General features: G+C 43.2%; 3 protein-coding genes across 4 annotated transcripts; 1 reads left to right on the top strand and 2 right to left on the bottom strand.

Annotated features, from left to right (window-relative positions):
• Positions 1-702: 702 nt before the first annotated feature.
• On the bottom strand, positions 703-15,715 carry LOC134092433 (citrate synthase, mitochondrial). The gene is made up of 11 exons (XM_062545291.1): positions 15,535-15,715; positions 13,396-13,443; positions 12,828-12,935; positions 12,642-12,707; positions 11,663-11,794; positions 10,888-11,076; positions 9,593-9,792; positions 7,856-7,985; positions 7,038-7,139; positions 5,507-5,716; positions 703-2,320 (listed from the first exon to the last, which is right to left on the bottom strand). Exons 1-11 carry the CDS (start codon positions 15,583-15,585, stop codon positions 2,147-2,149), a joined length of 1,410 nt encoding a protein of 469 aa, XP_062401275.1. The 5' UTR covers positions 15,586-15,715; the 3' UTR covers positions 703-2,146.
• Positions 15,716-16,137: 422 nt separating this feature from the next.
• On the bottom strand, positions 16,138-19,584 carry cnpy2 (canopy FGF signaling regulator 2). Of its 2 annotated transcripts, XM_062545282.1 has the most exons (7): positions 19,563-19,584; positions 18,597-18,712; positions 18,235-18,340; positions 17,929-18,044; positions 17,566-17,763; positions 17,308-17,404; positions 16,138-16,807 (listed from the first exon to the last, which is right to left on the bottom strand). In XM_062545282.1, exons 3-7 carry the CDS (start codon positions 18,332-18,334, stop codon positions 16,764-16,766), a joined length of 555 nt encoding a protein of 184 aa, XP_062401266.1. In that variant the 5' UTR covers positions 18,335-18,340; positions 18,597-18,712; positions 19,563-19,584; the 3' UTR covers positions 16,138-16,763. The 2 variants fall into 2 exon arrangements, with proteins under 2 accessions (XP_062401266.1, XP_062401265.1); XM_062545281.1 differs by lacking the exons at positions 18,597-18,712; positions 19,563-19,584 and adding an exon at positions 18,471-18,563.
• LOC134092428 (LETM1 domain-containing protein 1-like) lies at positions 18,951-25,559 on the top strand. The gene is made up of 9 exons (XM_062545280.1): positions 18,951-19,384; positions 20,156-20,274; positions 20,504-20,619; positions 20,796-20,878; positions 21,019-21,205; positions 22,359-22,460; positions 22,874-23,026; positions 23,669-23,765; positions 24,187-25,559. The coding sequence occupies exons 1-9, from the start codon at positions 19,260-19,262 to the stop codon at positions 24,249-24,251; spliced, it is 1,047 nt and encodes a 348-aa protein (XP_062401264.1). The 5' UTR covers positions 18,951-19,259; the 3' UTR covers positions 24,252-25,559.
• Positions 25,560-25,848: the final 289 nt, after the last annotated feature.

Genomic DNA, 25,848 nt, shown 5'->3' with positions numbered 1-25,848 from the left:
GACACTTGCATTCCACTCTCCGGTTTCATGATTTGCATGACGCATGGGTCTATCTATGATATGCTTCTGTCTGTGAAACACCCCGAAGCTCAAATTGATATGTCTGCAACTGCGACCCCTACAGGGTAAGTGGAACATATTCTTCCTGCTCTGCCATTTTCCCCCCTCATTTTAGGTGAGATGGCTGTATATCCAACATGTGGTATTTATCTGATTAAGTCCACTTCAAAGACACTTATAACCCACAATATTGTGTACACACACACCCCACACATTTACTTCATTGAGCCCCCCCTCCGGTGGAAAAGAAATGCAGTGATGTGAAGATGCACTGGCGTAGTTAGGTTGTCTGTGGTTAAACTCAGTGGAGTCAGGCTTTATTGACAAGTGGTGCAAGGTGAGAGATTTACAGATGCAGTTATCTGCCAACACTTGAACAAGCCCCCACCCCCCACTGTCACCTCACCTCCCCTCCCATTAACAGGACACACTCCCTCCCAGACACACACCCCGACTGACTGCTACAAGTACGAACTCCACAACAACGCCTACCAGGTCATGTAAAAACTCCCCTCTTCCCCTTTGATCATCGGCGTCCATATTTGGTAGTTATTTAGTTGCGTCACTATACAGCACAGACATTAAGTGAGTATGTATGCATGGACGTATGTTCTTCTGGCAAAAATCAATTCCACACTGATGTTCAACTTAAAATACAGATCTTCATTTATAGTTATATCCAGGAGGCATTTGCAGGCCTTTGATCTCTTGTTGAACGTGTCATGTTTTTATTAGTAGCATTTAATGAAATGTGAGGGGTGTGCGGATATCTACATCTTCTGTTAAAGGTGAAACCTGAATCCCAAGCTGTCCCATGGACAAGACCCACTATGCATGTTGAATGGGACGAATAGGGTTTCCTAAATACCTGGTTGGATATAGCACCTGGCTGGGCAGCAGTGCATACACACACACACACACACACACACACACATACGCGCACACACACATCTGTTCAGGAGCTGGGGTTTTCCATATGTTTTGGGGCTGCTTTGTTGAATACGAGTGGTTATATAACAATGACAAAAAAAAAAAAAAAAAAGACCTTTTGTTTTTTTGGAGTGTATTATTCTTTCTTTTCTTTGCGGTACAAATTAAAAGTGGTTTTCCCAGTTTTCCCATAACAGAAGGTGTTCTTATTCTGCTATACATTCATTTTAAAGGGAGGAATTTGTGGCCATCACATCGCTCTGATAGTGCTGTGGCGAGCCACTGCTGATACACACACCGCTCGTCGTATTGCTTACGCAGGCCGTATAGAGGATGCTACACATTGCTAGGGGCTTCCAGTTTCTAATTAGGGCTTAAAAGAGCAAGCGGTAATGTTTCAGTGCCCAGGGTTTTTTTTTTACGTTTTTTTCTTAAAAAAAAAAAAAAAAGATTATTTTCGAGAATTCCCAGGGTTAAGTCAAGACAGAACCACTTGGAGCTGGAAAATACAATCACCCTCCCATACCCACCCAGAAATAAAACAAAAAAGGGGAGCTTCTATTACACTCTGGGAGGACAAAGATCAAACAAATGTACATCCTAAAATGCCAAACCTAGGTGGGACAAGACCAAACAAAACAAACAGATGGACAAAACAAAACAAAAATATCAGCCATTTTTGATTATTAGCTGGGATGAAAAGGCCAACGGGATCCTCCTCAGTTCATTAACATACACCTTAAAAGATCTTAAATTACCTTACTGGTTATCCACACTAGTCTTCATCTGCCGTGCCCCAACTTAAACGGCAACATATCTCAACTGTACATTTGAATATCTTTGTTATGCCAAGTTAAAGTCTATATTTCCTCAATAATTACCCTTCTTCCCTCCCTCCCTCCCCCCAAGACCCAAACACCACAAAAACAAACAGACCTACTCTGACTGCCTCCGTGTTTAATCATCAGCTACTGCCCTGTTAGCAATAAGTTAGCTATCTGTTGGAACTGTGGTAAAGGCCCTTCTTTTGAGTTCTTTAAAGTGATGTGGTCTCCTTTTGAAAACAAGCCCCAGTCTCCCTTCTCTCCCCATCCCAAACTTCCGCTCTTCCGCTTTCCCAATCTTCCTCCGTCTTCCTCCGCCTCCTCCTGCTCCTCTAGCCGGACTTGCTGGCTCCCACCAGTTTCATTAGTCCGTCGGAGCTCATGGATTTGGGGCGCTCCAGGGGGAAGCCCAGGGCTCGGCTCCAGATCAGCTGGGCAAGCACTCCCAGGGCACGGGACACGCCGAACAGCACCGTGTAGTAGTTCATCTCCGTCATGCCGTAGTACTGCGGGGAGAACACACACACACACACACACACACCAGTGTCACAGAGAGTACTGCAGGGAGAGAACACACACACACACACTAGTGTCACAGAGAGTACCGCGGGGAGAACACACACACACACACACACGTGTCACAGAGAGTACTGCGGGGAGAGAACAGCGGAACACACACACACACTAGTGTCACAGAGAGTACTGCGGGGAGAACACACACACACACACACACACACACGGGGAGAACACATTGTTGGAAGTAATATGAACTGAAACTGAAATTCAGTTTTAATTAAGTGCAGTCCTAGTCAGTGGCACAGCTGATGAGTGTTTTAAAGTAGCCTTTTTTTCCAAGAGGGATTATCCACGGGGGACAGGCTAATTCTTACACAAGGTGGATCTGCAGAGACTTCTACACTAATTAGGGTCTCATGCACACTGCAAGCCAATGTAACAGCAGCATCCTGCCTGAGCCTGACCTTGGTCTCGACTGCAGATTAAGATACCAATTCTCCTCCATGACTAAAACATAGGGGTCTGCCAATGAGACCGAGTAAGGGAATCTGTTTGTAGTGAATACTGGAGAATACAGGTGGCGATAGCAAGCACTGGGCTACTGGTAAATACTGCAACAATCATTTTAAAACCTCAGCCTGCATCACCATCAGTCGGCATCCCATCTCAGTTACGGGTAGATGCCGTCTCGCTCTGACAACAATTAAACTATCGTCAACTACAATATCGTTAACCTGCGTGTTAAATCCGATTTAATTGTATGTATGTTATCATTTTGTACAAAAGCATGCGAAGATTAAAAAGACAAAAATCTGATTTGAGTATCCAAAAAAATCAGTGATCCAAACATAAAATATATATTTTAAATATGACCTAGACCTACATGCGACATTCCGCATATCCTCTATTAATTGCATCTCTTACTTGACCCAGAAAAGGCGGCCTTACCTAGCCTGGCTAACACCACCACACCACATCTCAATGAGATGTGGTCTGGGAACCAAACATTAATTTTCTCGTATTTGAAGCATGGTTTACGAATGCCCAGAGCCGTTTATTGGGCGCTATGGATGTCTATCAAATGCGTCTGTGCATAGCTCATAGGCTAGCCAGTCGTTTCAATTAGCCTATACCAGATGACATATGCAGATTTCAGGCTGTCTAGCAGCGTGAATTAAATCAGAGAGGGTTAAAGCGGAGCGAGAGGCGCAAACGTTCCACCATTTCAACATTCTGTTTTTGCAGAGGGGAGGCGGGCAAAATCCCCCTTTAAGCAGACCTAGAAAGTGATGTTACATTTGAACTGAACTGCTTGCCAATCTGACAGAGATCGATATCCCACTATGACGTCTTAACGACACACCTCTTTAAGCAGACAGGAACTGTTCGAATTTTGCTTCCATAGAGATGCATTATGTTGCTCTATCTTGTCAGTAATGAAGGATCTTCCATAGAGATGCATTATGTTGCTCTATCTTGTCAGTAATGATTAATGAAGGATCTTCCATAGAGATGCATTATGTTGCTCTATCTTGTCAGTAATGAAGGATCTTCCATAGAGATGCATTATGTTGCTCTGTCTTGTCAGTAATGAAGGATCTTCCATAGAGATGCATTATGTTGCTCTGTCTTATCAGTAATGAAGGATCTTCCATAGAGATGCATTATGTTGCTCTATCTTGTCAGTAATGAAAGATCTTCCATAGAGATGCATTATGTTGCTCTATCTTGTCAGTAATGAAGGATCTTCCATAGAGATGCATTATGTTGCTCTATCTTGTCAGTAATGAAGGATCTTCCATAGAGATGCATTATGTTGCTCTATCTTGTCAGTAATGATTAATGAAAGATCTTCCATAGAGATGCATTATGTTGCTCTATCTTGTCAGTAATGAAAGATCTTCCATAGAGATGCATTATGTTGCTCTATCTTGTCAGTAATGAAGGATCTTCCATAGAGATGCATTATGTTGCTCTATCTTGTCAGTAATGAAGGATCTTCCATAGAGATGCATTATGTTGCTCTATCTTGTCAGTAATGAAGGATCTTCCATAGAGATGCATTATGTTGCTCTGTCTTGTCAGTAATGAAAGATCTTCCATAGAGATGCATTATGTTGCTCTATCTTGTCAGTAATGAAAGATCTTCCATAGAGATGCATTATGTTGCTCTATCTTGTCAGTAATGAAAGATCTTCCATAGAGATGCATTATGTTGCTCTATCTTGTCAGTAATGAAGGATCTTCCATAGAGATGCATCATGTTGCTCTATCTTGTCAGTAATGAGGGATCTTCCATAGAGATGCATTATGTTGCTCTATCTTGTCAGTAATGAAGGATCTTCCATAGAGATGCATTATGTTGCTCTATCTTGTCAGTAATGAAGGATCTTCCATAGAGATGCATTATGTTGCTCTATCTTGTCAGTAATGAAAGATCTTCCATAGAGATGCATTATGTTGCTCTATCTTGTCAGTATAATGAAGGATCTTCCATAGAGATGCATTATGTTGCTCTATCTTGTCAGTAATGAAGGATCTTCCATAGAGATGCATTATGTTGCTCTATCTTGTCAGTATCCACCTCATTCCTTAACCCGGAAATATGTATCGTTGCGATGGTTACGATACTGTTTTCAACTTCCGTTCATTCTGTTAACATGTGCGTTCTCCATAGCTAACTAGATTATGCCTCAACTTAGATTTCTTTCGAAATATTGACAATTCTGCCCTCAGCATGTATATACTACATCATATATAACCGATATAAAATAGAAAAGTTAACTTTTATATGCATTATGATATGTTAACCTGTTGAGGGGTACGGTCACAAATATGTGATTAGAATGTTCGGTGAACTGAGAGTTCCGCATTATGATGAGACAATTACCCTCCGAGATTTTCCCCACAGACTGCATACAGAACACTGAAACTATAGATCGTTTGCATTGAATTCTAGAAGGAACTTGGAAAATAATTCACTCCTCAACAGGTTAAGCACCGTAAACCGTCACGTTAAAACAGATACAATGCAGCTTCGCCGGAAATAGAAAACCGTCTCGGTGTCATGGCGACCCCCATTGTTGGGCTGCGGAATATCGTGGATAATGAAGGATCTTTGGTGACACTGCGCCCAAGGCAGCGTGGGTGGGCGTGGCCAGAACAGGTGGGCTCACCTGCAGCAGTACCCCGCTGTGGGCGTCCACGTTGGGCCAGGGGTTCTTGGCCTTGCCCTGCTCCAGGAGCACGTTCGGCACGATCTTGTACAGCTGCGCCACCAGCTTGAACATGGGGTCGTTCGGCAGGTGCTTCATGGCGAACTCGCGCTGGCACGCGTACCGCGGATCCGTCTTCCTGAGCACTGCGTGCCCGTAGCCTGGCACCACCTGGCACAGAGAGAGAGAGAGAGAGAGAGAGAGAGAGAGAGAGAGAGAGAGAGAGAGAGAGAGAGAGAGAGAGAGAGAGAGAGAGAGAGAGAGAGAGAGAGAGAGAGATATGATTCAAGTGGCAACTTCTTAGAGAGGGCACTGCCCTCCAGTTGGCTGGTGTGAGGACTGACATTCCCTCCTTCATGCTTCACTGCAGCCAGAACACAGACACACACACACGTTTATTCTGATTGGATGTTCATGACGATTTGTCTACTGATGATTAAAGGTCTCGAGAAAAGAAATTGTTGCCCAACATCAATGGAAAGGTGCCAGACCCACAATACTAGGAAACACTGCCCAGCAACATGGCTCACAACGTTGCCCCATGTATCAGCAGCTAGAGGGTTGGGCTGCCAATCAGGGGCTGGCCCAATCCAGACACTGAAGATGAACAGCTTAATGGACCATCCCAAAAGGACCCAACTCATTTACAACTTAAGTCTTTCTCTTGAAGAACCTTATACCGTAAGTATTTTAACTTGTTCTCTGATGTTAAAATAGAAGGTATGCAGCTTTGTGGCCAATTAGGTTAGATTAGATTTAACTTTATGGTCATTGTGCAGATACAATGCACTGAACCCTCCTTATTCACCAAAGCCAAAGTAAAAACATATCCCCATTCTGATCTCTAATGCAGAAAACACACTCCTCCTTATTCACACACTGGCTTGGTTATGACACTCTGATGAGAATTTGGGGAGTAAAATCGTGTTGTGTATGTGTCAATCATGTTGAAAACTTCCTCTCCGTGTGGGCCACTGGAGAAAGCACTCCCAGTGACAGCTCTGAACTTGTGAACTTGTGATATGACTGTTGAACTCTCTCTCCCTGAGCGTGTGAGGTCATGCCATATATTTGAACTTACGTGCCATGTTATGTTTATGTCTTTATGTTACCAGCTATCTGTACTGTGAACTGTGAGGCGTAACTTGTGAAGTTGTATGTTCAGTTGGGAGTGAAACTGAATTTTCCTCTGGAGAAAATAAACTAACTAAGGAACACTTCACCGTTTTTTCATATTTCATACTCTAACTTCACCTCTGTTTGGATCCTAATGAATGAACTGGGCTAGTTAAGTGCTATCAAAGTAGTGCTGCGCACCAGCGCCAGTGAGTGCACGCATTGAAACGTGAGAGGTATGTATCAACTCGTCTTAGTTACGAGAATAACGTTTAATATGAAAAAACTGTGAAGTGTTCCTTTAAACTCCTGACTGACTCCAGTGTGTGATGTAACACCCTTCCTGACTGACTCCAGTGTATGATGCTTCACTCACCCTTCCTGACTTGAGTGTGTTCCAGATGTAGTCCCTCATCTTCTCGTCCGACACCTCTCCACCCATCTCCTTCTGCAGAGCCGTCAGCCACACCAGCACTTCCTGTGACCAATCAGACGCAATCACAACATCACAGTTACCAATGCAGCATAGCACTTCCTGTGACCAGTCAGACGCACGTCATCACAGCTACACAACACAACGCAACACATGGGAATATTCCAGCACAACATCACAGCTACACAACACAACGCAACACATGGGAAGATTCCAGCACAACACACTACAGACACGGACACTGAACACAACAGCATGTCTGAACACCGAGAACATGGCTGCAGATAGCTTGAAATCATGTCCGTCACAGTACAACAGAAAACAGACCATGTGAATATTTCAGCAGATCAACACGCGTGTGGACATACACTACTACAGTCAGTCACAGCAGACAACCAACCAGGCACTGCTGGAGGCTGACTGTGATAACATAATATAGACATGATATGCCACTGGTTATGAGGTTAAAGAATATACATAATGACATGATATGCCACTGGTTATGAGGTTAAAGAATATACATAAAGACATGATATGCCACTGGTTATGAGGTTAAAGAATATACATAAAGACATGATAGGCCACTGCTAATGGGGTTAAAGTGTCAGAATTGTAATAATCTGAAGCCTTTCAATGACGAAATACCTACAATATCTTTCAGTCAACAAGACTAATGACCTCTTAGAGCACAGCCCTTACCACTGGCAGGATGCACACACACACACACACACACACACACACACACAAACACACGTACGCACCTGGTTGGCGAGGCCGTGTAGAGGTCCTGCCAGGCCATTCATGGCGGCGCTGAACGAGAGATAAGGGTCAGAGAGGGCACTGCCCACCAGGTGGCTGGTGTGGGCACTGACATTTCCTCCTTCATGGTCACTGCAGGCAGAACACACACACACACACTAAATCACCTGCTATTCCACATAATGGGGAAAAAACAAAAGAGGCAAAATATCCACAGCCTGTGAGTGCACCAGGACAAATTAATGAAGACAGGTGGGCATGTTTGCAAAGACTGATTGATAACAAACAAACAAGATAATTAATGGATAATAACCAAAAAGCCACCAAATCTACTTTAAATAATTTTTAATAATAGTTTAATAACATGACCAAGATCTTGAAAGTATTGTGAATCAGTGTTACAGCTACTTCCTGTGTATTAGCGGCATAGAAACAAAACCATATTAACTACCCCCCTGTATTAACCTCATAGCTGAAGAAATGTTGCTAAATCAATGTATAAGCCGCGGCTAATAGTTGGTATATTACGGTATATCCTTTTCTTGTGTCTGATGTGTTTTCTGTTTTCTGTATCCATGTGGATTCTCTTATGCCTTTGGTCTGTATTCAGAGTACCCTTTGTTTATTGTTTCAATTGTCAGAATTCAGTGGGAGCCATTGAGACCTTTTGCTTATCACCAGGTGGGAAACATCAACGTTTGTAGAAACGGTATGGGGCCAGGCCTATGAGAAACATCCCAGGCAAAGGGGGGAGTTTTAATGAAAGAACAACAGAGTGGCCAGACCTGATGGTGTGACCTGATTGTGAGGCCACATCCCCACACCCCCCTGCCTTGGCCCACAAGAGATTTAAATCAAGGCTGTTCCCCTGTTTCAGAAGAGATATGGAGGAATCCTCTTGGTGAGGCCATGTCTCTCCCTTGCTGCACCATTGTAAAGAATAAAGCCTGTTTCCTGATTTTGCAGCATCCCGGCCCAGTTTCCAGGTCACTTCACATCAGTGGATCAGCACAATGAGTCCTTCCTCACGATAACTTTCATGCACAAGACACGTCACTGAGCAACTATGCGCTTTGAGATCCTTCATACTAAAGCCCTAAGCTTTAGATACATTTAAGAGGTGGAAGACTAAAATTACAAACATTACTGTACAACAACGCCTGTTCTGTGATCTTAAAATGTCATTCCCAGACAGGAGACGAGAAGCTCTTATGTGGTCAAGGTGAAGTGTGAGGTGAAGCTTTAGGTGCTGTGTCCACCAAATGCGTTTTTTACAGCCAGAGCGCCCAAAACCTCCTCCTCTCGGCGCTTCGATAAGTGTTTATTGTTGCTAAGTTACCAAAACCAGAGACGGTTTATAACGAGAAGTGCCATTGACGAGCCCGGCGCTGTTCTAAAAGTTGAACAGATTTCAACTTTGAGCGCTCTGAGCGCTGCGACAAAAAAGGTCGGCGCCGACCGTTTTTTTCCGCAGAGGGTGCTCAGCGCTGTGAGTGCTGAGCTACATAGACTTTACATTGAAAATTGTCGCCGTCGGCGCAAAAAACGCGTTTGGTGGACACAGCACCTTAATGGGGTTAAGCTGTGCCTAACACTGCACCAGGCGGAGTTCCGGATGGCAGATGTGCTTTAGCGTAAACACAGAGGTGCCTCTGTGTGAGTGTCCTGTATGTATGTGTGTGTGTGTGTGTGTGTGTGTGTGTGTGTGTGTGTGTGTGTGTGTGTGTGGTGGGGCTGACCTGTGGATGGTGAGGTACAGGCGCATGAGCTCGGTGAACTGGGCGTCGGGGTAGCCCAGCATGTTGGTGAAGTTGTGGGACCAGTCGAGGCCCGAGTCGATGGCGCCGATGCTGCTGCCCTCGCGGTACAGGTTGCGGTAGATCTTCGCCGCCACGCACGGCAGCTTGGCAATCAAGTCCATGGAGTCCTCGTATACAAACTACACACAGGAGAGACAATAAATAAACACAAACAAACACACACACACACACGGCAGCTTGGCAATCAAGTCCATGGAGTCCTCGTACACAAACTACACACAGGAGAGACAATAAATAAACACAAACAAACACACACACACACACACACACACGGCAGCTTGGCAATCAAGTCCATGGAGTCCTCGTACACAAACTACACACAGGAGAGACAATAAATAAACACAAACAAACACACACACACACACGGCAGCTTGGCAATCAAGTCCATGGAGTCCTCGTACACAAACTACACACAGGAGAGACAATAAATAAAACAAACAAACACACTCACAGACAGACACACACAGTCACGTCTACACTTCATTATGCAACAACAGGTGAGGGTAATTGCTTGTGTGTGAGAGTTTGAATAACCCAATAAAACCATTACAGACAAAACCTTTGAACTTTTTTTCCTCTGAGCAACTGATAACTAATTGGAGACACTTAGGCCCAATTCCATTACACCCCTTCGCTCTACCCCTTTCCCCTTCCCCTCCGCTTTGAGCATTCACATGTACGGGTAGGGATGTCCCAAATTCCGTTAAAACAGAGGGGTAGGGGACAGTGGTATATATGGGGGCTATATACCCCTCCAAACGAAGATTTTTCAGAGGCACACTCCAAACGGAGGGGTATGAGCAAGGGCAAGGAGAAGGTGTAGGGGTAGAAATGAGAAATGGGACTGGCCCTTAGGCAGCTGCTATGAGCAAGGGCAAGGGGAAAGGGGTAGGGGAAGGCCAGGGTAGGGGGTAGAAACGAGAAATGGGACTGGCCCTTAGGCAGCTGCTATGAGCAAGGGCAAGGGGAAAGGGGTAGGGGAAGGCCAGGGTAGGGGGTAGAAACGAGAAATGGGACTGGCCCTTAGGCAGCTGCTATGAGCAAGGGCAAGGGGAAAGGGGTAGGGGAAGGCCAGGGTAGGGGGTAGAAACGAGAAATGGGACTGGCCCTGAGGCAGCTGCTATGAGCAAGGGCAAGGGGAAAGGGGTAGGGGAAGGCCAGGGTAGGGGGTAGAAACGAGAAATGGGACTGGCCCTGAGGCAGCTGCCGCTCACCTCCCAGTACTTGGCCTTGTTGACTCCCTCGGAGTAGGCGCGTGCGAAGCTGCTCTCGCTGTTGAGGGCCGTGATGGCGGCGCTGAACTGGGACATGGGGTGCAGGTTGGTGGGGAAGTTGTCCAGCATGGTCACCACGTGGGAGGGCAGCGCTGCCCGCTTGGCCCACTCCTTGGACAGCCAGCTTGCCTGCATTAATATGGACACACACACACACACACACACACACACACACACACACACACACACACATCTTGTGTTAACCAGTGCAAGGTGTCACTAACTGCTCTGATCACTATTTTCACACACTCACACACACTTTTGTGTGCATGGTTGCAGCCTAGATATGATACAGATATGATACCACATTTTAAACAACCCCCCGCCCTTTCTCTCTCTCTCACACAAGTCCACATGTTCTGCGGATGTCAAGCTGTTGAGCCGTGTATCTGAACAACATAACCGGGCATTTCGAACTTAGTTGGCTCTTACACTGCTCCCCTCATAGTATTTCCGACGGACGTTATGCAAATGAGCTCATGTCTGAACGAAGTGAAGAACAGGCACAGAATCTGTCCATGCGCATGTTCAACCACGCTCAACCTGTTCAACCACACAGAGATTCCGCTCATGTGCGTCGGTGTCCTTCACACATAATGTCCGCATGTTAGCAATATATCTGAATCACCCAAAGAGTCACACCTCCGTTTGACAAAGATCCGCATATTACTGCCGTGGACGTGTCTGGAAGCGGCTACAGGTGCTGCTCACTCACCTGTTCTTCAGAGGGCACCTGTCCGGTCACCAGAAGCCAGAAGAGGCCCTCGGGCAGAGGCTCCGCCCCGCCGGGTGCTTTGGGTAGCAGCTGCTGGCATTCTGGAATGCTGTAGCCACGGAAACGGATACCCTGGCAGGAACCACAAACAGACCAATCAGCACAGCAGGTCTTTCCATCTTGAAGGGTTTTTTGAAGGTGTAGTACCAAAAATAAAAATCCTTTCTTCACCTTCTTCACAATGTCCGATTAGACATCATAACGATAACATAATATAGATTTAATGTCATTGTACTACCTAATGTTACCATCAGCTGAGCTACTCCATACTGTACATAACGCGTAACATTAGAACTGTCCTTAATCTGTTCTTCAGCTGTTTACATCCATTTCCTATGCGCTCAATACATTTCCTATAGTCCCCTCTGAGGTCTTTCTTTTAAATCATTTTCTATTGTCTGATGGCTAAAACAACTGATCATGTTTTTTTATTTGAACATCTCGTCTAGATCGTGGGTGTGTGTTTGTGCCGTTTCATGTCAAGAAAAAGCCCAAGACGCAACGTGGAGCCTGAAACAGAAGGGCTGTTCTGCCAACATCATTTTCAGACTTGGCACGAAAGCGTCTCTACAGTGACAAGCCGAGCCATTTTAGACCACACAAGGTCAAACTGCTGCACGGGTCACCAGACACGTTTTTTTTCTTTTCTTTTCTCCAACAGACCACAGATGTCTTCATAAATAACACTTCTACTGAGTCAGGGAATGTATTGTGGACATACCAAACTCCATCAGATACACTCTTATTTAGTCACAACACTGTGAAATGTCCAGCACACTTCCTATATTTGTGCAATACACACTTATCTATTGCAATAACACTAAGGAACTAACCACAGCATTAAAATGTACGTATGTGCTGATGCTATACGATAATGTATGGTCCTCTTATGGCGAGGCCAACACTCACAGCCGCTTACCTCATCTGGGTCCAGCACCGAGGTCTCGTACACCAGACCCTTCATCCCCCTCATACCGCCATACACCTGAGGGAGCACACACGACCACACACACACGCTCAATTAGCATTCTCGACACACACTCCAGCACACAAGGCAGAGGCAAACGCATGTGTAACATTCAGAGGACAACACAAACCAACGTACCATGTCCACCGTAATCTGGCCGATGTTGGTTTTGCCATACTGCTGTTTGAAGTTCTTGACGCGGGACTGTTCTTTTGGAATGAGGTCTGCCAGAACATCTTTCAGGTTCTGCACAGCAATTCAATCAAAATGTAAAATTAGCACTGCTAAGTAAAGGCCCCAAGATATAAATGACATCACTACAGTAATTACAACAGTTCTGAGGTGAGGAGAGAACAGACAGACTTCATGTCTTTCAAATCTGATTAGCCTCTACATGCAAACCTTGCGATCATGAACGGGATGTAGCAGCACCAGTGTAGTATGATTGCTATAAACAATGTTTAAGGCATGCAAGGATTTAGGCTACACTCTATTTATTATTATCATTAGGATTTATTTAGGTAGAATATGGATACGCTTAAACAGTCATCTGATGCATGCATCACAGTGTTTTAGCTGAAGCTAATTCACAACACTTGTCCCTAGTAGGGCTTTTGGTTAAAAAAATAAAAAAAATACAAAAATACTTAACATGCATAAAGACACAATATCTACACACAAAAGCACACATATTCAGGGCCCTTACCGCTGATGAAGAGGCATTCCTTGCGGCCACAAAGACACAAGCTGCACTCTAAAATATTAAACAGAATAAGGCGGTTAGATGTGTGGTTTCACACATGCACACACACACATGGTAACAATCAACTTTCATAGAGATGGCCTTCACTTTGGACAATCTATTATCCATCTTTTACTAACTGACATTACAAATATGTAGGGCATACTGGAATAGTCTAAACAACCTCAATGGGCACATCAAAGTTTGATTATCTGTAGTATGAACGATAATGGAGACATGTCTATGGCGGCAGACTGGGTCTTGGAATAAAATAGCCCAACAGAGTCCGTTTTAATCGAGTCATTATACTACATTTTAAGAGACAACATCTACTGAATCAGTACAGGCAACCATGAAGAACCAAGTTGGACATCATTCAGAACATCATTCACAACATCATTATTATTTCTAGTAGACAAAACAAGTGCATTGCAGTATCGAACAATCACGGACAGTGCTTAGGTATGAAAACAAGTTAAGATCATACAGTTACTAAATCCATTTGCCCTGCCAGAAGAGGAGCAAACTGAACCATGCGACATACTGTCCATAAAACACATTTTGTCATATTAAGTAAAAGGAAGTTGATTTTGGGGAACTCATTCACTCAAATATTTTACAACATCCAAATATAATAACAGCACACTGAGCTTATTTTCACATAGGCTAGGTCCTCAAATGCACAGTTATTCACATTCACTCACACTCTCTCTCTCACACACACACACACACACACACACACACACAAATGAGATGAACATGACTAGAACATGCAATACATGCATGGAATTCCCTCCTTCGGCTGAGCCATGCTTCCTTGACTTTTCAAAGAGCTGTGCAACCTGACCTTCAGACACAAATGGCAAAGCAAACTTTAACCTGACTGAGGACACAAGACTCAAGACACAGTGAGGCACTGTAAGCCGGCGCGGCCTATGGGTTACAAAGATGAGGTTCATGTTGATTCTGCCTTGTGAAAATTAACCATTGGGTGTGTACACCATACATGTCAGCTGACGTGCTGACAATCGCCAGCTGAACAACGGGAGCGTACGCAATCACATAATAAGGATGAATGGATGAATTGCGTCCGTGCATGTGAAGTTATTTCTCAAAATAAGCAATTTCATCTCTCTACATTAGCACTGCATTTCCATTTTTGCCAAGACATGTCTTTTAGAAAAGAAATCCGTAGCCCTAATAACACACAAAAATAAATGGGTAAAAGGTTAACACTGTCATGGTAGACTGTAGACCTACCATGCGACTTCCCCATGAACTTATCCGCGGTTTCATGCTAGAGGTGTGCAGGCTGGAGAAATACTCTATCGATCTGCCTTCACTATTAATAATATAATTTATGGTAGATAATACAATAACGGAGCCAGTAGGATTAACCTGTACATGGCAATCAGAACAAGTACATGATCTAATTGAAGCAGACACTTTGAGTGGAAAACTCAACATGCTGCTGGCTAACCATCAAGACAATCAGCAATCACTTCAAGGTAGATTACAAGGTTATCAGGTGTAACGTTAATGCTGCAAGTGGGGGAATCAAAATAACGTAAGCGTTAGAAACATCAAGAGTTCAAGGCTTAAACGACATGACGTTACCCCTCCACATTTAAACCATAACTACCTCGAACAGACAACTAGGTGTAAAGCCTGACATCAACTCGCCGATGTCATGCAGAAGTCAGCTGGGTAGCTGCTACATTTACGTTTAGAGGCTCAGGCTTAACAAACCCAACAACTTCGATGGACTGACAGGCTAGGAAGGTAGCACTAGCTGTTCTGTTAGCCTTCTTGCAATTAAGTTGGCTAAAACATGGTAACGTTAATGTAACGTTTCATACTCATATCACATTTCACGATTTGGCGCTGCATTGATGTAGCAAAAATACAACACTCCTTCGTTACTTCTCAGAAAGGGCAGTTGCTCGACTGTAACGTTAGACAGCACTGACATGCTTTTTTGTTCCTACAGGACATGGTTATTCAGGAGTTAGACAGCTAGCAAGCTAGCTGCTTTAGCCACTACACGAGAACAATGTTGCTAGCCAACAAGCTAACGCAAGGACTCATTCTCAACAATCTTACCTTAGGATTCAGGATCTTCGGCGCAAGCCTGCTTACAGACAGTAGGGACATTGTGAATGTGAGGGGTATGCCGACGCAGGTAAATAATAAGCCACTTAACTACTGCACCCAGTGCTTTCTGAAGGTGCCCCTCCTGAGTTGGTAGCCGCGGTGAAGGTTGAGAGAAGGTACCAAGGGCCCAAAGGTGGGATTGGTCGATGCGTAATGTGATTTCAGTGACGTCATGAACAACTGCTGCATAGAACTGAAGTGCGTCACAGCTGCAATATTGTTGCGCACTGTTGTAGTAGACCTACAAATACCCAACTGGTTGTAGTAAAAATGCAATGGGCTATAATTTGACTGTAATAAAACATTTGGGAGTTATTTTCCGAATAGAACACCTTGTGACAGTGACCGTTGTGTTTTGTGTTAATAGGCACACTGGACTGGCTATAGACTGTATGGGACTGGCTAATGGATGAGAAGGATTATTCACCTGAAGCAATACATTGTGATCAGTGCTTTGTGTTGCTGATGGGTGTACAAGATAGCATATTTGTAAAGCTCTTTTAGTAGCATACACTGAAAAACATTAATCTTGTATTGAAAACACACTCTCAATTGTATCGAAATGTATATATTCTTAGACAGACATACAGGAAAGTACTAATTGTGTAAAAAAAGACAAAACAAGATGATCCCAATCATTATGTAACTCGGACAGGGCTTTAAGAAAATAACAAAACAAACCAACGAAAACAATCAGAAAGCATGTCCAATGTTGAGATACATCAAAATTCAGTAAGGTACAAAGGCAGGATTTGTGATGACATTAATGTACATTTTGAATCCAACAGTAACATACAAAACGGATCCTGATCAAACACTTATTTTGTGTAGATTTGGAAAATATTTTCAGATTAAACCTAATAATCATCTGAGTTTAAATCTGAATCTATAAATCAGATGTATTGAGGATCCAAACAGTGATGTACAAAAAACAGCTGTGCGGTGAAAAACAGACTTAGAAATCCTTCTTGTGCACAGGTCCATGAAACATTTGAGAGTACATGAATCCTGAATACAAGTCAAGTGTTGATTTGATGCACCGGTTTCACATAAATTATTAATTATCCTACAGAGAATAAAACAGTTGGTCTTGATGTTGATAGATTAAACCCCACTGCTGGTGAACTGACGAGCCTGATGTTGAGCATCAACAGGAGGATCTCAGTGGAGGCTCAATGTTATAACTCGTCATGGGGCATTTTCAAAGCATGGTCACAAAGATCTATGGGTGGCAACAAAAAGAAAGATTAGATAGATAGATAGATAGATAGATAGATAGATAGATAGATAGATAGATAGATAGATAGACAGACAGATAATTTATTGATATACTTTATTTATTCCCCAAGGGGAAATTCAAGAAGAATCTAGAGAATCATTAAAACAATGAGTGGGATCAATTTTAAAAACAAGATATTGTATTTCCAGTGGATGGACTAACTAGATACAGTAGATAGATACTGTAGACAGATAGATAGATAGATAGATATATAGATAGATAGATAGATAGATAGATCTCCGAGGGGAAATTCAAGGTCGCAGTAGCTTAAGACACTACTCACACAATATACGTTACAAATGATCTTGCTGGCTGTGCGACAGTTGGAGGCACTAAAGTGTACGTGCATTGGGACTATGTAAAGTGGTGAAATAATCAAAATACTGTCTTGTTACAAATCAGTGGCTGGCTTGATTCTGGCCATAATGGAATAATCACTGTACCTGTTCGCTTACTACACAGTTTGTCCTTCACATTATCATTCTCATGAGCAAAGAACTCAATGAGTTCATCTTCATATTGTTCAGCGATCGTTTCACACTGAAAGAAAAGGGTGAATCAGTAATTTCATATAGCATCAGACTGTGTTATTTTCTTGGCCTATGGTAGTCCTATGATTATTCAAATCTGCCAGAAAAAGTTTACAACATATTTTGTTTTTTCAGGAGGAATGGGACAGGAAGCAGAAAACGATCACTCACGGCAAACTTTAATTGGCCCGAGACTCTGGAATCCAGGGCTCCATCTGAGAGGTCCATAGCTTTGCCGTCTCGTGAGGAGATTCTCGTGTAGGTCTTGCGGCTGGACGCAGGGTCTACCCGCTCCCCGTACTCATTCATCTTCTCACAGATGCCCTCCATGAGCTCTAAGAGATGCCCCTCAGAGCGGGCCAGCGGAACCTGATAGGAGGGAAAAGTGTAGAAAACTAAATGAATGAATATGATCTGCAGCTGCATTCAACTTTTAGGCTACAGAATTGTCTGCAGAAAACAAACATAAATCTTTGTGCACATGTGATCTAAACAGTTTAACAGTCTTATCAGTCTTGCAGGCAAGATCCTGACCTCTCTCACAGACTGACTGCCATCAGGATTGATCCTGAAGGATCCAGTCTGGATCGTTTTCCTGGGATCTACTTGAGAGATCGCCCACTCCATTTCATCCACAAGAGCTCTGCATGCTGAAATGAGGAGGTGGGAAGACAGTAAGCTCAACGGTTGGTTTCAAAGCCATAGCAAACAGCTGTGGCATAGTTCCTGCACAACACTAGAATTGCCACTGCCGTAGATTCATGTGCGACCTTACGATGAAATAAACATTTAGGACTTCATGAAAACTGTATTATTTGTGGTCTGTTACACAAAGTGTACCTCCACATTTGAGGTCCTGTGATTGCCTGGCCCCTTGGCAATGGATGTGGAGGAGAGAAATGATTGCGAAGAGAAAGAGTGCACGCAGAGAAGTCCCCATCGTTGCCTATCGGAGTTAAAGAACAGATAAGTACCTACCTATAACTTTTACCGTTACTTATGTGAAGAAATGTGACATTTCAAATATTTTACTGCTAGCATGTCATGTTCTAGAATGAACGACTCCTTCCAGCTACCTAAGTTGTGTTCAGCTGTCATGAAAAGTCGTGATGGATGAATTAATCCACAAACCCTCAACCTTAAACTATTGAGTATATCCAATATGACGGTACATTGATCCGGTTTTCAATGTATTATCTTACCTGTTTAGCATGTAACTCAGTCACCACTACAATGCAACGATTCCACGCTGTTTCAAGGCATTTGCTGAATCTGGTGACGTAGACAGCGAGACACCGCGTGGTGTCCGTGAATATGCCTGAAATGTATAAAGACCCCTTAACAAAATGCAAAGACAAATAGCTGCTACTCCTGCGCTATATTATCGGCACAAGTCGTTTAATGAGGTCGACGGTTTTCTATTATTCAGCCCTTTTGTACTGCATTTTGTCTTTAATTTAGTTGTTGTCAAAGTTTTTTTCCTGACTGTACATAGACCATAGGCTACCACATTGTCTGTGGTAATGTGGACAGAAAGATACTTTTTTACTAGTTTACTTTATTAGTAAAGCAAAACGGTAGAAAATACATTTGAAAAATCAGGTAGCCAACACTACATTACATTACAAGAACCTGTGTTGGGGAGCAATGAAGTGGGGTCTTTTAGGTCTCAAAAGCCGTGAAATGCACTTTTGGCGGATCTCGAGACCATGTTCCTATCGGCAGAAGGTCCAGGCGCCGGTCTTTTAGGAGGAATACGGTATATGACTTTCACCACTATCGGGTGAATCGCGCTGTGAAAGCAAGGCGACCGTGAATGGGTGTACAGAAGCGTTACACCTCGCCTGTCTCGTTCTTTTACCACAATGGCGATGTGTGGGACACACGTCCGAAGTTGTATTGCTTTGACAGCTAGATGTGCTAGTCAAAGCATATATGGAATATACAATGGTTCATCACAGAGGGCGGTCCTGACTGTCACAGCAATAAGGTACTATCAGACCCTGATTGAATCCACGGTGACACACCGACAAATTAGCTTAGCCACCGGCAATAGAACAGCGTTAGCTAGTTAGCTTAGCTGTCAAAGTTAAAAGTGAATTAGCCATGGGAAGGGCAGGGTTGGGTATATGCAGGTTACTGTAGAAATGTGGACGCTCTAAGCTTACCTCTCCACGATTCGCAGATATGTTTTTTAACTCCGCTTCAGACGTATAATGCAGTGGTGGTTATCTTTTACGTTGTTAGTTTGATGGAACAAAATGTTCAGTTGCAAGCTAATGTTAGCCATCGCTAGTTCTTGAAATGCAACGTTCACCGTTCACGTTAGCCTTAGCACTCTGTGTTGTGATATGATCAGCTACTCACCACGAAGCACAAGTTAAATGTCAACCTCTTAAAATGTCCAGTCAAAGGTTGAGCCAAATTCAAGGGATGACCAGGGAAGCTCTCTCTGTAAAACGTTAACGTTACTGTCGTTGACGTTAAAGTTACTTGAGACATGCAGGCAGACACGAACCTGGCTGGTGTTACAATTATTTATTAATCTTACAGTTTAGCATTTTTGTTGACCATTAAATTAAAGAAAGATGTCAGAATTATTGGAAACTATAGTCTGCATGGCACGTATCAGGATATGATTTAACGTTAAGCAAAAGGTGGGAACATGTTTGTTAACATGTTGTTTTGTTCAGTTAATTTAACAGTTGTGCTAAGCATTATCTTCACATGCTGTTGTATGTGTTGGTGTTCAATTTTGTAGGATGTACAACACATCCCATGCCCGACAAGGTATTCTGCAGAGGGCCAATGACCGGTTTGAACGCTTCTTGGATCATCGATTCCCAGCCTTTTATATATACTATCACACATTTATGAAGGGTGAGTATCTACTCGTCGAAAATCTTATATTGTTCCATCTTAAGTATTTGTTGCAATTCTTAGATTTTCTACTTCACAAGTTTTGAAGAAATGTCTTTGCATTTTAATATCAAGGCTTCTTTGCTTTACATGCTTTAATATGATTCGATGTGTTATTGTTTTGTTTTGTTGTTTTGTTGTTCGTTGATTTTCGGTGTTTCCCCCCTGATAAAATTATTATCCCTTACAGGCTTCAAGCTCCTGCTTGAGGATATGGTAGAAGCAAGGAAGATTAAAGTGAAAATGAATACAGATGGAATTCCATTCAAAGAGCTTCCTTATCGAGAGATGGAGCGACTTCGTTTGGTAGGGTTGCACTACTAGACAAAGATGGCAAAGTAGTTCATACATATTTCAGCACTAGTTTATCTCCCAAGAATATCACTCTTTTATGTGTAGGGATTTTAATCCTAATTGCCGGTGAAACAATGTTGTTAAGATGTTACTGATCGTGTCCCTTCCCTCCCCAACCTTCTCTGCAGGTGCGGAAGGACATAATCAAGGCCATTCCTATGGTCATCATTTCACTGCCTCCCTTTGCCATCTGTTTGGTGTTCACCCTCATGTAAGTACATTTTTTACCAACAAATAACACTTTAGTTATTTATTTCTTTGTGTATTTTGCACATTTGTTCAATGAGTTGGAATCACAACCCCGACATCACATCTGTCATCTGTTGATCCCTGCCTCTCTGCGGTTCCCAGGTACCTTTTCCCTCGTCAGCTATTGTTCCACCATTTTTGGACTCCGCAGCAGCAAAGGGACTTTAAGAAGCTGTACCACGAGCAGAGGGCCAGGCATCACCACGGCATCCTGGCAGGACTGGAGAGCACCGTTCCATCTGTAGAGCAGTGGATGTTCCGCAGTCACTTGCAGTCCCTATGCACCAAGGTTCCTGACTGCTCCATATACTTACTTACCTGATAGCATTGTAGTGATTTAAGTGGGGAGAAGTCCTCCGTCCCCCATTGTTCTTCTTGAACACATGAATAGAATGGTTGCTATTACATTACATTACATTTGGCTGACGCTTTTTAACCAAAGCGAATTACAACATGATAAAACATTTAAGCTTTTAAGAGCACTTCTAACAACAAAAGAGCACTTCTAACCACAAAATATTAAAACAGAGAACTGACCATACGGGACACAACAGATTAATTGACATGCTAACTTGCATGTGTAGGTACTTGAAAGTATTCCGAATGGACACGTACACACTAAATACACTGAAAAAGTCGTCTAGAAATGAATCTAATGTGTGCTCTGTTGTTTGAGTTACACAAACTGGCTAGAGACTAAAACATAATGAATTTCTTTTGAGTTTCAAATATTTTTTTGACCTGCGTGTTTCTAGCTGAAATTAGAGATGCCAGATAAATAATCACCACGTGGTCAGAGTACCCAACAGTATGTTAAGACCCTATTGACACTGACTGAAAACATAGTAGACATGTTGATTTGAATAAGCAAAGGTATATCTACCCAGTCCTGCCATTTACATTTTAATTGGTTCTGAAAGATGCATTCTAGACACTCCCTCTTGACAAGAGCTGACTTGTACCTTGCGGATGACTAATACGGAACACTGGGTAGGAGTTGTGCTAGAATCCCGTCTAGTGGAGTTTAGCTCTCCACACCCTTAAACCTGTCACACTAGTGTAGCTTCCCATTATCTCAATCACCCAACCCTAACCCTAATACAGTTCATTATTCCTAGCGTGCAACACACAATCCCTCACAGTCACAGTACCAGCTTCTATAAAGCAGAGCTTTTTTGGCCCCAGCCGGCGACCCGGGTTCGATTCCCGCCCCGAGGTCTTTCCGGATCCCACCCCAACGCTCTCTCCCACTCACTTTCTGTCTCTCTCTCTACTATCCTATCTGATTAAAGGGATAAAATCCCCCAAAAATATACTTATAGAGAATAGAGAAATATTAAAATTAAAACTAGAAAAATAGAGAAATACTAAAAGAGAAAGCAGCGGTATTTTGATGTACTGACCCCAAGTGACCTCTGACCTGTCTGTCTACTACTGCTCAGGTCGGAAGTGGGGCTCACCCCGAAGTGGCCGACCTCTGGCTGGCGCAGGGCGTCTTCAGTGGCCACCCTCTGGGACTCGACTACATCAGGAACAGCCACATGGTCAGTCAGTGTGATGGCTGATGGGTCAGTGACCGTTTTGCCTGGTGGATTCTGATGGGATTTTGTGTATTTTGTGTCATGTGTTAATTTGATGTTCCAGTTCTTTGGGGACATCATTTTCAGCACTGAGCATAAGATGCTGATTTTTTTCTTCTCTGTTTGTCAGCTTTTGTTGTCACTTCATGTCACACCTTTTTGAAACAAGTCATGGCATGGCATAGGTAGTGCAAGTGATCAATTAAAAAGAAGATTCCCTAAAGTGAGAAAATAAAAGTAGCTTCTGTCCATACTTTCACAGGAGTTCTCTTGAAAGTGAACATGTGCTCTTTTCCCTCTCCCTTTCCCTTTCCCTTTCTCTCTCTCTTCTGTCTCTCCCTGTGTTTTTTCTCCCTATCCCCCGCTCCGTCCCCCAGAGGCTTCTGGCCTCTCAGCTGTTCTTGACGCCGTGGCTGCCGGCCTTCATGGCTCGCCGGCGGGTGAACGGCAAAGCTATGGAGCTGCTGCATCTGGACCGAGCGCTGAGCAGCCTCGGCGTGGACCAGCTCAGCGACGCCGAAGTCGAGGAGGTCAGACAAGGCGACGCATAAAACACGTTTGATAGCGTTTTAGCAACGAACTTGCACTGTCTGTGTTGCGAACCCCTGTTAATGTTTTTAGTCTCGGGCTGCATCTCCAACTGCCTACTTGCACACTTCAAATGCTTAGTTTAAGGATATAGTGCAGCCTTTGGGATAATACTAACCATCGAAAAGTGGGCACAACACAAGAAAGAGCGTAGTGCACACTAACATTGTACTGACAGAAGACTCTATTGAGACACAGCCTTAGTCTTTTTATGTTAAAAAGTATAATGCTAGTATTAAGGTTAGTTCGTTTGTTTATTAATGAATTAATTAATGAATTAATTTTATTTTTCCATTCATACCACATTCACTGTTTATAAGACATGCTGGCTCTGGAGTGGCTTCCTCCATTTAAACTTTAGAGTGCCTAGTTTTTTAGTGTACCTTTGATTCAGGAAGCTCTAATTGACTTTGCCAGACTCTCTGTGTTGGGTCCACTGTCTGACATGGCACTGTCACTTTATGCTTACTCTTGGAGAATCAGGCCATGGCCAACGTAAAGCACTTTAGAGACCATGGCTCTAAGTAATGGCTCCACGTAAATGAATTGCATTGAAATGACCGGTTCTCTCTCCCGCTGTTTAGGCTTGCTACCTGCGGGGCCTTGACACCAGTAGCCTCAGTACGGGTCAGTGGCGAGAATGGCTTCAGCAGTGGCTCCAGCTGTCCTCCAAGGTCAAAGGTCAGATTCTCTCCAGGGGTTGTATCTTTTTTTCTTTTTTTTTTTTCTTACTCTGCTCAGTCAGTTCAGCTGACACTCACAGCTGATGTTGCCCTTCATTCTATTCGTACTGTTCTGTATTTTTATTCTATTTATGTTATTGGTAAGTGTTGTACTTTGAGAGCGAAGAAGATTAAGCGGAGTTAAATTCCTTGTTTGTTTACGCCAACCTTGCCAATAGCGCTCATTCTGATTCAGATTCCATAGACTGGACAAGATGTTAAATTCTTGGTGTTATTGGCCAGGAAACCAGATAAAATAGTATGATCTTCCAAGAGATCTTCCTATGGCCTACCACAGTCTATGAGCTGTCACATTCTTCTGTGGTTTTAACAGTTTCCCTTATCTGGCTGTTGTTTGTTTTTTTGCCCATGTTGTGCAGAGTCTGAGACCTCTCTGCTGTTACATAGCACTATGCTGCTGTCTGTGAACTACCCGGCGCACTGAGAAGGAGAAGGAGAAGAATGGGAAGGGTGGCTTGGGTTGTTTGCGCCATCATGCCTCAAGCTCCACAGGCAAGACTACACTCATGACTGCAAAATGCCACGCTGCATTTAGACCAAGAGGAGCACGCTCCTGCCAGGACAAGACCCCGTCTACACACACAGAGGGAGTGTGTGTGTGTGTGTGCCTCTTGGTCTGCTCTCATGAATTTAAGTATTCCAGTCCTGAATACAATCCAGTCATCATAGAACACACACACACACACACACACACACACACACACACACACACACACACACACACACACACACACACACACACACAAACACACTGTCTGAGAGAGGAAAACAATTATTTTTTTATTTCTATTTTTGTCTTTGTTTCCCCCACCTGAAACCGTAAACCTTAAATTGATGCGCCTGTATATCAAAGTCTCCTAAATATAGTATACACACATGAAGACTGATATTGTGCTATGGCTATTAATAGCACATGGTAAAGTGACTTACTTGACTAGGGAAGAAAATGTGGCTTCATGCCAGAGATGTACGCAGCATCTTTTGCATCATCTCATTGAATACTTGGTGGTCACGGGGACATCTTGGATTGCGTAAGTTACGACTGACTATGCCAACAAAGGCTTACTCTAGAAGCTTTCACAGAAGCCTGAAGCTCTTTCTCGTGCCATTCGTACGGCAGATAGTTGAGTGTGATGTTGGCTTCTGCTTTCAAATAGTTTGTTAGCCTTGTTGCTAGCCATTGATGTTTTTGAGTGGGCCAGAGTCATCAGTTTACCTCATTGTCTAAAGTTCTCAGGATTACTTTTGGTCTGTATTTAATGATTATTTAACTTCTATTTTATACATATACAGTATGATGTTTCTTTTCTGTTTCTTTTCAAGTTGTGTTGTTGTCATTGTTTGTTTTGCTATGCAAGTTTACCATTGATGTGGGAGAAAAGATACTGTGGTTAAAGGAAGGACTATGAGACTGGCTTGTAAATAATGATAATAATAAAAAAAAAGAGAGCTGGCAGTATGCCCTTCAGACTTTCAGAAAAGGGTCAGCACTGAAACCGAATGCATAGTGAGGATGGGCACTGGATGCATTGAAGCACTAAGGCTATTCACCTGGTCAATGTACTCCTTCCTTTTCTCAAGGGAGGATATGACAGTGAGAGGGAAGTATTTTGGCACTTACTCTGTAAATGCACATCACCATGCAGGGACCACAATACATAATGTGTACTGGAACGATACTTTACCACCACTACATGTCGGAATGTTGATATTTGCAATAAATCCAACAAGTACAAGTACAAATATGTCCTCAGGTGAATTTATTTTTATATCCAACACACAATATCAAGTCAATATTTGTTCTCACTCATTGCACAGTATTGGTTGGAGACAGCTGAATAGTAGGTAGGCCATGAAGAGAATAAGGGCAGTGCAAGTTTGCCCTTGTGCAGATATGTCTCTGCCCTTGTGTTTGCATCGCCACCGTGTGGTTAAATGTAAGAACTGGTCTCAATTTCACTCCACTTACAGCCTTCCAAGAAATGTTAAAAGAGTTTTACACATAAGTGTATTACAATATG

The sequence above is a fragment of the Sardina pilchardus genome, chromosome 9 (genome assembly GCF_963854185.1).
Source record: "Sardina pilchardus chromosome 9, fSarPil1.1, whole genome shotgun sequence".
In the NCBI taxonomy this organism is placed as follows: Eukaryota; Metazoa; Chordata; class Actinopteri; order Clupeiformes; family Clupeidae; genus Sardina; species Sardina pilchardus.
Note: the sequence above shows the minus strand (reverse complement) of the source record. Positions and strands in the feature narration are given on the sequence as shown.